This window comes from Orycteropus afer, unplaced genomic scaffold, assembly GCF_000298275.1.
Source record: "Orycteropus afer afer isolate SDZICR_OR568_19922 unplaced genomic scaffold, OryAfe1.0 scaffold00040, whole genome shotgun sequence".
Taxonomy (NCBI): Eukaryota; Metazoa; Chordata; class Mammalia; order Tubulidentata; family Orycteropodidae; genus Orycteropus; species Orycteropus afer.
Window position 1 is genome coordinate 13,350,084 of NW_006921627.1, and position 14,856 is coordinate 13,364,939.

General features: G+C 39.0%; 1 protein-coding gene across 1 annotated transcript in view; it reads right to left on the reverse strand.

The window, feature by feature from the left end:
- Nucleotides 1-14,856, reverse strand: part of LOC103193844 (C-type lectin domain family 4 member A-like) — a 31,133-nt gene that overhangs the window by 9,895 nt on the left and 6,382 nt on the right. Inside the window, exons 2-3 of the mRNA XM_042780434.1 lie at nt 13,758-13,874; nt 10,231-10,332 (exon numbers count right to left, since the gene is read on the reverse strand). Of these exons, the coding sequence (XP_042636368.1) occupies nt 10,231-10,332; nt 13,758-13,874 (219 nt within the window). The remainder of the gene's footprint in view (nt 1-10,230; nt 10,333-13,757; nt 13,875-14,856) is intronic.

Here is a 14,856-nt window from a genome sequence, read left to right on the forward strand (position 1 = left end):
GACTTCGTCTCACCTATTTTGGTCATGTTGTAAGAAGGGACCATTCCCTGGAGAAGGATGTCATGCTTGGTAGGGTGGAGGGTCAACAAAAGAGGGGGAGGCCTTCAAGGAGATGGATTGATATGGTGGCTGCGATGATGGGCTCAAGTATAGCAGGGATTGTGGGGCTAGTGCAGGATTGGGAAGTGTTTCGTTCTGCTGTGCATGGGGTCGCTATGAGTCGGAAATGACTAGACGGCACTTAACAACAACAACAACAATGAGCACCCATGGAAGCAGCAATAATGAAATCAGAGAAGTATTGAACTGGACAAGTCTGAGGACTAAGGTGCACCTGACTCAAGCCATGGTATTTTCAGTCGTCTATATGTATATGGAAGCTGCACAATGAATAAGGAAGACCAAAGAAGAACTAATGCATTTGCCTTATGGTGTCAGTGACGAATGTTAAATACACCATGGTCTGCCAGAAGAACAAACAAATCCATCTAGAAGAAATACAGCCAGAATGTTCCTTGGAAGCAAGGATAGTGATGCTTTGACTCATGTACCTTGGACTTGTTATCTGGAGGGACCAATCCCTGGAGAAGTACATTATGCTTGGTCAAGTAGAGGGTGAGTGAAAAAGAGGAAGACCCTCAATGATATGGATTGACACAGTGCCTGCCACAACGGGCCTCAAACATAACAGAGATTGTGAGCATGCTGCAGGATCAGGCAGTGTTTCATTCTGTTGTGTATGAGGTTGCTATGTGTCAGAACCCACTTGACAGGACCTAGCAACAACAAATCTTCCTGAGGATCAAAAATGATAAGATGTATTAAAGGACTTTGAAAACTGATGTGGTGTAAAACGTGAGTCATTATTATAACTGTTATTATTATGTTTTCTCCTTAGCATAAGATCATCTGCCCCAGGAAATAGTTACCATAGTATGGTCAGTCTGCTGGGGAAAAATATCTTAATCAATTATTCTTCAGTCTTCCTTATTCATTGTCCAACTTTCACATACATATAGGCAATTGAAAATACCACAGCTTGAGTCAGGTGCACCTTAGCCCTTAAGCTGATATCTTTTCATTTGAACACTTTAAAGAGGTCCTTTACAGCAGATTTGCCCAATGCAATATTTCTTTGATTTCTTGACTACTGCTTACTTTGGTGCTGATTGTGGTGTCTAGTAAAGTGAAATCCTTGACTATTTCTATCTCTGTTTATCATGATGTTGCTTATTGGTCCAGTTGTGAAGATTTTCCTTTTCTTTTTTTTTTAATTTTTTTTTTTTTTTTTACTTTTTATTGTGATTTGGATAATATTTTACAAAGCAGATTCGTTTTACATTTCACAGTTCATACATATTTCGTTTTGCCACACTGATTACATTTCTCCAGTGTTAACAACTCTCCTACCACTTCCTCCCTATAGTCACCCTTTTCCTGTGTCCTTTTTCCCTATGCATTCCTGCCTCCCTACTTTTCTTCCTGCGCAAATGCTGCCCTTTTGATCTTCCATGGTTGACTAGTCTAAGGAGTGCATCTCCCTGGTGCAGTTGTTCTGCTTGTAGGGCTGTCTATTGTTTGGCTGAGAGTAAAGCCACAGGACTGAGCTCAATTCCAGGCCCTAAGGGTGACTCAATGCCATAGTCTCAGAGATTTCACCCATCTCTACCAGACCAGTAAGCCTAGTCTTTTTTCTTTTCTCTTCTTTTTTTATGATTTTGAGTTTTGTTCCACAGATTTTTATTTTCTTTATGTTGAGTTTTAATCCATACTCTACTCTCCATGGTCACAGAAAATGTCATGGAGACTGCAGTCATTGGGCTGTTTCTCACAGAGACTGAAATGATTTGGGGGAGTTAGGGTGATTCTTAAGTTTCATGAGTGACACTAACTTGTCACAAGAGAAGTGAAAGTCCTTTGACAACCAGCAATTTCAGAGAAAGAGGATAGAATGAACAGAGTGTTTATTTCATTTTGAGGTGGAAAAATCCTTTTCCTATCCTCAAATATATAAGGATGATTTTTTCTCCTGTGGAGCAACCCAAAGTAGAATCTGAGAAGAGAACAGAGGTGAGTTCTAGTCAACCACAGATCTAAAATGTTAATGGTTGCCAAACCAAAGAGAAAGAAACTATACCTCATAAATCATATAGAAGTGACAGGAAAACAAAAATAAAGAAATAATCTTAAAATCAGGAGAAGAAAAAAAGCAGATGGACTTGAAAGGAGCAATAAATAGATTGGCCGCTGACTTCTCAAAAGCAAGAAAGAGCCATAAGAAAGTAGAATATTATCGATAATGTGCTGAAAGAAAAAAGGGTCGATTTAGATTATATCCCCAGGAAAAATGCCACTTAAAAAGAAGTCAAACAAAAGATACTATCAGATAAACAAAATAGTTTCCTACAGAAGACCCTCATTTCAGGCAAGTGTGAAGGGTGTGTTGTTGTTGTTATGTGCCGGATCTGACTCGTGGCGACCCCTCCTTGGGTTTCTGAGGCAGTATCACTACAAAAGTAGATTGCCCAACCTTCCTTCCGAGGAGTGGCTGGTGGGTTTGAACCGCCAGCCTTCTGGTTAGCAGTCAAGTGCCTTAGGCAGTATACTATTAGAGCTCCTGTGAAGGGTTTACTTCTGGCAAAAAGCAAATGAGCTCGGTTGGGAAATATGAGATGAAATAAATGAAGGAAGCAACACAGGAAGAAAGAAAGGAAGGAAGAAAACAGGAAGAAGGAAAATCAAAGAAAAATTTTAAAGAATATTGACTATATTTTAAAGTAACATGAATATCATGTGATTACACTGAATTAATATAAAAGAATATTTGATAATAATTCAACATTCACTCACTGTTAAAAACAAAAAACTCTTAAAGTATTTGAGTGGTGCAAATGGTTTACGTGCTCAGCTCCTAACCAAAAGGTCAACCCAGAGGCACCTCAAAAGAAAGGCCCAGTCACCTACTTCCATAAAATGAGCTATTAAAAAACCAGAGTACAGTTGTACTCTGACACACAAGAGATTGCCATGAGTCAGAATCAACTCCATGGAAATAGGTTAAACAGAAATAGGGGAACTCGATTAATAGGATAAAATTCATTTAAAAAAAAAAAAAAAAAACACCTACAGCAATCATTATTCCTTTTTTTTTTTGGCATACCTCTGGTATCTTCCTTTTCTTTAGTGCTAATGTGATTGTCATATGCTTTTGTTATATTGCTTTTCCCTTCACTCATTTCAACATCCACCTCTTAACTACTCATCTATTTTCTCTCCCCTCCTGTCCCCTCCTATTTTTGGTAACTAACAAAGAAAATTTCCTCCCAGTGTAAATCTTTCCTTGACTTTTTATAAAAATCGACTCATACAATATTTGTCCTTCTATGATTGACTTATTTCAATCAGCATAATGTACTCCAAGTTCACCCACATTATGAGATGATTCTTTGATTCTTTTTTATTCTTTAATTTTGCATAGTATTCCACTGTGTGTATGTACCATAGTTTGGTTATCCATTCACCTATTGATGGGTACTTAAGTTGTTTCCATCTCTTTGCTATTGCAAATAGTGCTGCAATGAACATGAGTGTGAATAAACCTTTTCATGTCCCACATCTCACCTCTTTAAGATATATTCCTAGTAGTGGGATTGCTGGATCAAATGGTATTTCTATTTCCAACTTTTAAGAGAGCACCATACCATTTTCCACAGTGGCTGTACCATTTTACAGTCCCATGAGCTGTATGTGAGTATTCCAATCTCTTCATATCCTCACCAGCATTTGTTGTTTTCTGTGTTGTTGAACTTTGCTATGATTGCTGGGATGAGATGATACCTCATTGTTATTTTGATTTGCATCTCTCTAATGGCTAATGATTATGAGCATTTCTTCAGGGTTTGTTGGCAGGCCTGAATATCTTCTTTGGTGAAGTGCATATTCATATCCTTTGACCATTTTTTAATTGGATTATTTGTCTTTTTGATGTTGAGGGTGTTGAAGTTTTCTATAAATTTTAGAGATAAGTCCCTTGTTGAATATGTTGTTGCCACTTATCCTTCACGTTAGTAGGAATATCTCTAAATTTCTGGACCCCTGGAAATTTCACTGAGGTGGAAGGTGCCTGAAGTTTTGTTAGGTTAATTTTCCTTCCTCTAGTATAGAAATGTTTTATACTTCTTCCTTACTAGATTCAATCAGTATAATATCATCAATGTAATAGACCAATGTGATTTCTTGTGGAAAGGAAAGGCAATTAAGCTTCCTGCAGATTAAATTATGACATAATGTTGGAGAGTTGTTATACCCCTGAGGCAGGAGGGTGAAATTGTACCACTGGCCTTGCCAGATGAAAGCAAATTGCTTCTGATGATCCTTTTGAAATAGAGAAAAAGGCATTGTCCAGATCAATAGCTGCATAGCAGGTACCAAGAGATGTATTAATTTGCTCAAGCAATGAAACCACATCTAGAACAGCAGCTGCAATTTTAATCACCACCTCATTAAGATTGCAAAATTTGACTGTCATTCTCTAAGATCCATCTCTTTCTTGCACAGGCTGAATAGTGAGTCAAATGGGAATGTGGTGGGAATTACCACCCCTGCATTCTTCAAGGTCTTGGTCGTGGCACTAATTTCTGTAATCCCTCCAGGAAAAAGATATTGCTTTTGGTTTACCATTTTCCTGCACACATCAGGGATCCAAGGTGGGGTTTCTGCCAGTTGCTGAGCATGTCTATTCCAATTATGCATTCTGCACTTGACTGCTAACCAGAAGGCTGGCAGTTCAAACCCACCAGCCACTCCTCGGAAGGAAGATGGGGCAATCTACTTCTGTAGTGATACTGCCTCGGAAACACAAGGAGGGGTCGCTATGAGTCGGATCCGACTCGATGGCACATAACAACAACAACAACAGAACTGGGGAAATCACTATAGGATAGGCTCAGGGACCCACTGGATCCACTGTGATATGGACCTGAGCTAAGACTCCATTAATAACTTGACCTCCATATGCCTCTACTCTAATTGGTGAGCCATAGTGACATTTTGAGTCTCCTGAAATTAGTGTCAATTCACAGCCAGTGTCCAGTAATTCTCAAAAAGTCTGATTATTCCTTTTCCCCAGTGAAGATTCACTCTCTTAAAAAGCCGTAGATACCTTTAGGGAAGGCTGGGAGAAAGATCAAGAGCACAAATTTTTAGCAGTGAAGTGGGATCCTTCCTCAAGGGGACCTGGCCTCCCCTTTAATCAAGAGATGTGGGTCTGTAAACTGGCTCAAGTCTGGGAATTGATTGAAAGGCCGTGACTCTCTATTCTGGTAGTTCAAGCTAGACTTCCATTCACTTGACCTAGAATTCTTCTGCTTGTACAGATCAAATAAATATTTAGTAGATTTCCCATCTATTTCATCCTAGGAATATCATGCCTAAGTAGCCAATGCCATAAGTCCATAAGAGTCAGACTATTCTGATTACTGTTTTGACTCTGTTTCTTAATAACCATGTCCACCTCATCTTTGCTGATTAAATGCTGCCACTTGGCCCCTACCACCATGAGGTCCAATCAGCCCCATTGTAGTTAGGTGTCTTAATTAAATTAGGGCAGTTTCCACTGTTAAATCTAGCTGACATAAAATAGCAATCACAACAGTCTTCAAGGATGCTGGGGCTCACGTCACAAATTTGTTCCTCACCCTTGTGGTACAAGGTGTGTTCTCTGGGCCCTCCATGTGTTGGTCCATGGGTCTAATCTGATAAATCCACTCTAACATGCCTAAATCTCTAAGCCTTTGGATACCTTATTCTACAATACACCAAGGCTAGTCTGGCAATTCAACTTGACTTAGCATAGGCCACTGCATAATCCATGCTTCAGTGAATCAATCACATAAACTATTAGATCCTTTCCTACCCTCTTAAACTGAAACACTAAATGAAGAATCTGTCTTTGGTTGGCCCAAATCAATAAAATCAGATTGATACATCTATACGTTCCTTGCACCATTATCCCACACACTTAATAGCTATTCCCACACATATTCTCCAGGTTATAGTTTGTATATTTTAGAAAAATCAAGCAGTTGGTTTGGAGTGTAGCATACCTCTTCCTGGGTCACAGTTTGTACTTACCTTTTGGGGTTTGCTGGGACTTAGGTCTGTTGTTGATGTTGTTGTTATATGCCGTCGAGTTGGACCGGATTCATAGTGAACCCTCCTTGGGTTGCTGAGGCAATATCGCTATGGAAGTAGGTTGCCCAACCTTCCTTCTAAGGAGTGGCTGGTGGGTTTGAACCACCAGCCTTCTGGTTAGCAGTCAAGTGCCTTAGGCACTATACTACCAGAGCTCCAGGTAAAAGCAACAATGGGTGGTGGGAGTGGTTCTGTCAGCAATGTCTTGTAAGGCATCTTCCTCAGGCAATGCCCCAGATGATGCCCCAGGCACTACCCCAGATGATATCTCAGATAATGAGTCAGGAGGCACAGCTGGGTTAGTCCTATCTTATGGAGCATGAGAGGCTGATTGTGCTGGCAGGAGTGAGTCAACGGAATGCAGGGGCTCAGTTCCCCAGCGTCCTGATTATCTGCCCGTATGTCCCCATTCCAAGTTTCAGGATCCCATTTCTTCCCAATCAATGCTGTCACTTTAATTTCAGATACCATTTGAGGTTGGTAGTGCAATTGGCATTATAATTCAGCCACTCTTAGGGTAACACTCTGGGTTTGATTTTCAGCAACATCAGCTCTCTTAGTGCCAGAAATAAAGCTTTATTTCATGGCACAATCAGAATCATTGAGGTCTTTTATGCAGTGCTTGAGCTGTGACTTCAAAGCCCTGAGCTCATCTCGTTCTTTCACCACTTTGTCTACTGCAAGTAGGACCAACCAACCAGCTTCCTTATATTATATCTGACAAGATAACAGAAAAATATCAAACTTGTGATCCAGAGCCTCACTTCTCACCAATACTTGATCTATTGGTGGTGTTATTAATATTAATTAACTATTAATATTAATATGTATTAGTAGTGTATTAATATTGCCACCTCATGTCATAGATTAGCAGTGTCCTTCTTACTAACAGAGGAAGAGTCATCAGTACCTTTATGATTAATCCAACTTGAAAACCAATTTAGAAAACTCATCCTTACAATTTTGTTTCTCTAGAGCCACTCTGAGCACCAAATATCTTAGGCTGGGTTCTCTAGAGAAGTAAAAGCAGTGAAGCTTATATATGCAGAGAAAAATTTATCTCAAGGAAATAGTTCACACAGTTGCAGAGGCTGGTAAGTCCCAAGTCCATGGGACAGACATCAAGCTGGAGGCTTCTCCTGACTCCTGTAGCTACAGGAGCTGAAAAATGGCAGGCAAAATGACAGGCCTCTGGTTCAAGTCCAAGAACCAGAGGTGATAACAAGTCAGAAGCAGGATCAAGATCAAGCAAAAAGCCAGACAGCTTTGTCAGAGCTTTTCCGCATATATTGGAAATAGACCACACCCCAAAGCAACTCCTTTTCAACGATTGACTGCTTGTAGCAGATATCATCATGGAGGTAAGCACATTATATCAATCTCATCATGAGGCATGACTACATCCTAACTCCTAAACCACTGATAATCATGATCAAGTCTAGTTGACACACAACCCTAACTATCACAAATGCTAATAGTGGGTAGACTGGTCTATCTTTACTTGAAAAATAGTTTGTCAGTTTCTAGTAGAGTTGAAAATGCACATAGTCTATGACCTAGCAATTCCACTCCTAGATATATGTTGTTGTTGTTGTTATGTGCTGTTGAGTCGCACCCGACTCATAGCAACCCCTCCTTGGGTTTACAAGGCAGTATCACTACAGAAGAAGATTGCCCAACCTTCCTTCTGAGGAATGGCTGGTGGGTTTGAACCCCCAGGCTTAGAGAAAATCACACATGTGCGCTCCTGGATACATGTACAGGAATGTTTTTAGAATGTTGATGAAAACCAAAAACTGGAAAAAGTAAGTCCATCAAGATTTGTTGTTGGGTAATATTGCACAGTAAATCTGCCTCATAGGGTTTCTAGGCTGTAACTTCTATGAGGAAGACCTGTAGATGCAGTGGTTAAGAGTTCAGCTGCTAACCTCAGGTTTGGCAATATAGAAATGCTATGGGGAAGTTCTGTTCTGTCTTAAAGGATCACTATGAGTCAGAATCAACTCGCCAGCAGTGGGTTTGGTTTGTTCTGTTTTTTTGTTGTTGTTCTTGTTCTTGTTACTGTTGCTGTTGGTAATCTTTACAGGAGCTGATCATCAGGTTTTTCTCTCATGGAGCTGCTAGGTGGATTAGAATCACCAACTTTTCAGTCAGCAGGCAAGCACTAAACCACTGCACCACCATCAAGAACAGATAAATGATATATTCACATAATACTATGCTGCAATGACTGGACTGCAATTATAGCTACATGCCACAACATTCATTTTTAAAACATAGTATTGAAGAAAAAAGCTGAAAACAAATGAAAAATGTAGAAAGATTGCATCTATATAAAGTCAAAAGTAAATATAACTACTGTGTTTAAGGATAAATATGTAAGTGGTAAAACTATTTTGTAAAAAGAGCAAATAACATAAAATCAGGATGGGGTTACTTAGGGGATTCCTTGGACACTTGAAATATTCCAAGGGTACCTACTTTTTAAGTAGTTATTTAAAAAAAAAAAAAGCAAACCCACTGGCATTGAGTTGATTCTGACTCATAGTGACTCCCATTGGGTTTCTCAGGCTATCAATCTTTACAGAAGTAGATTACCCTGTCTTCCTTTTGGGGAGTGGCTGGTGGGTTTGAACCACCAACTTTCTGGTTAGCAGTCAAATGCCTTAGGCAGTGAGCCACCAGAGCTCCTATAAGTAATTAAAAAGCTGTATAATTATGATTTGTGCATTTTTCTGCATGTGTATTATCTTTCACAATTAAATATTTAACATAAAATAGTATTTATAAAATTAGCCTCTGCCTAATACATGCACATGTATGAAAAATGTACCTCTGTACCTGGCATGCAGTAAGTATTCAATCAATGATAGCTACTAGCCTTAAGAAACAAGAATAGTAATGAATAGGAAGGAAAATGTGCCTAAATAAGGAATTTATAAATAACAAAAACTGGTGGTACTTGGGAAGGGTGGTTATAGAACAAGCCTTTCTCTTCATGCTGACAGGCCTAGAATAGACTTCCAGTATCTAAAGATTTCCCTTCTCCCTTCTCATCCTCACTCACATAAATGAGAAAGGTGCTTTTGAGAATATGGAAACTACAGCGTCTTCTTGAACTACTTCCCATACTATCTCTGTTTTATAAACAAAGACCTCTCTTTTTCCAAAACTCTCAACTATTATAGAAAACTGCCTGAAATTCCTTTAAGAATAGAAAGATGCCATTCCCCCCTATTAAATATAAGTTAAAATACAAGGTAATAATTGCTTGAAATCTGTTTCCCCTATATCAAAAAATATAACTATTCTTTTCATATGAACACTTAGCTATTAAAAAATTAATTCACATTCATAATAAAATCATCATCCTCATCATCAAACAAAACTCAATGATAAAAGAGAAAGTTTTTTTCTCTTCCTATCATCTTCAGTTCTAGTTCTCAGAGGTAAAACCCTTTAACCATTTATGTATTCTTCCAGAAACATTTTATGCACATTTGATGTTTTCTTAAGACACAAAGAGATCATATCTTTTAGGGGAAAGTTTTAAATGGTGTATGAGAAAAAGAGAAAATGTGCACAGAAATTTCAAAAGGAAGTGAAAGCCAAAGAAACAGAAAAACAATATAACCTTTCTTCACACTAATCCTCTGTTTTCTTACACAAATTAAAGTTATATATATACCAATTTTGGGTCCTATGTATTTTTACAGGAGCTCTGGTAGCATAGTGGCTAAGACATTTGCCTGCTAACCAGACGGCTGGCGGTTCAAACCCACCAGCCACTCCAGGGAAGGAAGGTTGGGCAATCCTACTTCCATAGTGATACTGCCTCGGAAACCCAAGGAGGGGTCGCTATGAGTCGGGGCCGACTCGACAGCACATAACAACAACAACAAACAACATGTATTTTTACACTTGTAGCTTAAAATGATCAGGAGACTGGGATTCCCCTGGGAATCTTGTTGGAAATACTGATTTGGGATCCTCACACAGTATACACAGCAAATAATTTATAGGCACATTAATTTTTACCTTCTACAATCAAATCTGTTTTCTCACATGCCAGTTTTTCATGAAACAGTCCTTTCAGATTCTTTTTTTCTTTAAGAAGCTGAGAATATCTTTGAAAGAAAACTGGAAAAGAAAATAAAGACCATTCACTTTCCTGGTGGTGTTATGGACTGCTCTTTATTGTTTCTTTCTTGCATTCTGTATAGGAACAAACTCTACAAAACATACTATCTTGAGTAGAAGGATCTTGGCTGTGGAAAAGATTTCCTGTAACTCCACCATCAACATAATCCTAAACCCACTAATTATGAAACAATAGACTCCTCCATGAATAACAGCTGAATGATCAGTAGCTGAAAGAGCACATGATAATTTTATTAGCATGAATATGATTATACTTACATATTAAATGTATGATCCAGGCAAGGGCTAAGCCTGGGGGTAGAAGGGACCAGAACTAGAGGGCAAGTAATCAAACATATATCTATTTGAGGATGTACTGAGCATGGATATTGGAGGCAAATAATTCAGGTAATCCTTATGAGGAATTCTGGGTTAGTTTGAGAGTGGTCAATCAGAAAAAGATACATCAACATTGATCAGGAGAACATTATCCTCTTTCTCTTCTTTACTTTCTCCATCCACCCCAACAGGTTCTTACTCCTCATACAAACATGTTCAAGTCTCTACAATTAAAACATCAAATTACCTCTACCTCTGGAGAGTTTCATCACTTCTTATCTTCCATTTGCTCTATGACCTATCATATTCTGACTTCTGCTTCCATCCTTCTACTAAAACTGCCCTTGCAATGTGTTGTCAGTAATCTCTTATAGGATGACTCCAAAGGCCACTTAGGTGTCCTCTTCTTACTCAACTTCCCTGAATGCTGGATCCAGGTCTCTTCCTCCTTAACTGTTAAGGCACTACTCTTTCCTGTCTTTACTTTCTCTCTCTTGCTGCTGCTTCTGACACTTTTAAAAACACCTTCTTCTAGTCACCTCTTTTAAATTGTAGCATTCCCCAGAGTTCCATCCTTATCCCTCTTCTCATACTGAATCCTTTCCCTGAGGATTCTTATGAGAATATTCTTATTCTTATTGCTTCAATCGCTACCTATATGTAAATGATTTCCACAGATCAGCTCTGTTTCTGAAATTCAGACAAATATGTCTCCCACTAGACATGTCTACGTGAGGTTCCCACAGTCATATAAAGCTCAACATGTGCAAAACTTAAATCACTATCTTCCAACCCAAACCTGCTACTCATCCTATACTGTCTACCTCTTTGAATAACTTCATGACTTCTGAAGAAACATAGAGTCATACTTTATTTCTCTGGGTCCCTTATCCTCCAAATCTAAATATTCATCAAGCCTCTACCTCCTTAATTTTACTTCCCCACTACTATCTTCTTTTTCTTCACTATTATAAGCCTTAGGTCAAGCTCTCACTATTTCTCAATTGGACTAATGAATTTGCCTTAGAATTGTTCTTTTTACTTCAAAGTTTTTCCATATGTTCATTTTCTTCTGCCAAAAGCATATGTCTATAAGTCATGTTTGATTATATCACTTCCCCGCTTCAAATTTTTCAACAGCTCTACATGATTGTTACACCCTGCATAAAATCACCACAATTTTCCATCCTTTCCTGTAGCCACATCAGTTTGCAGCTTCTCCAATCAAGAATGAAATTTATTTCTTCACCACTTGGCTCTGGGGGGGGCCTTATGACTTCCTTTGGCCAATAGAATGTGGCAGAACTAACAATGTGCCAGTTCCAACCCTAGGCTTTATTTATTTCAACTCTTACTCTTGGAAGCCAGGAATTTGCTATGTGGAAAAGCCCAGGCTAGCTTGGTGAAAAACTGCCCTATCGTTTCAGAAAATATCTAACCATCCCTCAGAAGCTGAGTTGACTAGGTGACTGGCACCTGACTGTATATGCATAAGTGAGTTCAGCCAGGACCAGAAGAGCCTCCAGTCGAGCCCAGCCCTAATTGCCGGTCACAAGTTTAACAAAAAGTTGTTATTTTAATCCACTAAGATTTAAATCGGTTTATTAAGCACCAAAAGATGATTGATGCAATAACCTTCAGGAAAAAATATATCTAGACTCTTAGAATGGTACAACACTCTTCATGAACTGAGCCCTGTTTATTTTTCCCATCTACCACTTCATCTCTCACAGTTCCTCACTTAACACCATATGTTCCTTCTACGCATACTTATATGCCCCCAAATTTGTCACGCTCTTTCACTTCTCTGTGTACACACAGCTCCTTTCATAACATGCTTTTTACTCTCTTCTTAATTAAATCCAGATGTTAACTCCTTCAGGAAGTCTATCCTAGCCTCCTGTATTTACTTCCAGTAAACACTCATCAAATAACATCATAACCACTGTTTTTGTTGTTGTTTTGTTTTTAATATCTCTACCACCATTCTCTGAAGTTCTTGAAACCAAGGGTCTCTCTGTCTGCCACAGTGCCTGGCATACGTAGCAGGCCATCACTGCATACCGAATGACCAAATGAATGAATAAAATGTACCCAAATATACACTGACTTTTGTATCGTTTAACAGCCTGATAAACTCTTACAGCCAAAGATATACAGAAATTTATCTATTTGCTGAGCTAATTTTTAGAACTCACATCGTCTTAAGCATGACAAAAGTAAATGGGCTAAAAATGCAATAGAGAGCTTTTCCTGGTATGTTTCCTCCTGTCCACCTACTCATCTGGAAAATACAAGTTTTTGAACACTCAAATAGAGTTGGCCTTAAAAATGCTACTAAGAAAATAAAGATTCATTTTCATAATCTGTGAACACCATATCTAATGTAAAGATAGTGCCTGAGGACTTTACCCTGCAACTTACATACATACCCACACTAAGAGTCTTCAATTTCTTTAATGAAATGGATGTATTACTTTTAAGGAGATTGACTAAATACAAATAAAGAGCAAAATTCTCAATATAAGCAAACTAAACCCATCACCCTCTAATCTATTCCAACTTATAGTGATCCTATCAGACAGAGTGGGAGCTCTGGTAGCATAGTGGCTAAGGCACTTGACTGCTAACCAGAAGGCTGGCGGTTCAAACCCACCAGCCACTCCTCGGAAGGAAGGTTGGGCAATCCTACTTCCGTAGTGATACTGCCTCGGAAACCCAAGGAGGGGTCGCTATGAGTCAGGGCTGACTCCACGGCACATAACAACAACAACAACATCAGACAGAGTAGCACTGCCCCATGGAGTTTCCAAGACTGTACTCCTTCTGGAAGCAGACTGCCACATCTTTCTCTCATGGAGTGGCTGGTGAGTTCAAACCACCAACCTTTCAGTCAACAGCTGAGCACTTTAACCACTTAACACTAGTGTCCCTTAAAATTCCCTATAAACTCCCACTAATTATCTCTCCCCCCAAGAACATTTCTCCAGGTTTTTTGGATGAACTCATTGTTGTGTCAATGTGTAATAGACACCTTCTCTTTGTATCAGGCTGACATTCCTTACGGATTCATGTGGCATACTTACTGATAAAAGCAATAAAGAATGAGATTGCCAATAGCAGCAGAAATATCAGCAATAAGGCAAGAAGCTTCTTGGGAAACCCAGAGTTACTTTTGTGAGGGCTGGTCTTCTCCCTAGGAGCTGAAGGAGAAACCAAATTAGATTCATCAGTAATACATTTCATCCTTGCTTCCTGTACTTCCTCTTCTTCCTTTTCTTGGATGATACACAATTACTAATTGTATGACAATTGAAATAATAAGAAGAATATAAAAAGGAAGAAGGAAATAAAAATGTTCATTGTAAAAACTTTAGAAAATATATAAAAGCCCAAATTCCTAATAGTTATTGAGAGAGAACTATTGTAACATTTTGCTTTCTATCCTTCCAGCAATTTTTTTTTTCTCTGGCTCTCATATGATTGATTGTTCTAATGAGTGCATACCTCCTGATATTACTGTTCACCTTATAGCTCTATCATTTGGCTGCCAATTGATTCATGGGGGCTAAGTTCAGTTCCTAGCCAGAAGGATGTCCAAGGGCCATAGTCTTGGGGGTTCCACCAGTCTTCATCAGACCAGTAAGCCTGATCTTTTTTATGATTTTGAGTTTTGTCTCACATTTTTACCCATGTTATTTGGAACCTTTTATCGTGATCTGTTTCAGAGCAGTCAGCACTGGTAGCTGGGTACCATCTAACTCTTCTGGTCTCAGGGTTGTGGAGGCTGGGGTTCACATGCTCCATTAGTCCTTTAGACTAATTGTTTCCTGTGCCTTTGGTTTTCTTCTCTCTTCCTTGCTCCAGATGGGGAGAAATAATAGCTGTACCTGAGACGGGTGCTCACAAGCTTTTAAGACCCAAGTTACCGATCACCAAAGTAGGATGTAGAACATTGTCTTTGTGGACTATATTATGCCGATTGACCTTAGTGCCCCCTCAGACTATGGTCCTGAGCCTCCATACCCAGTGGCTCATTCCCTCAAGATGTTTGGTTATGAGTAAGACGTTTTCATAACTTTATCCCCTGCATATTCTACCAACTTCATAGATATAATTGCATCACATATAAACATACAGGTAGAGATGGCCTCTTTTGAAAATATATACATATATATATATATA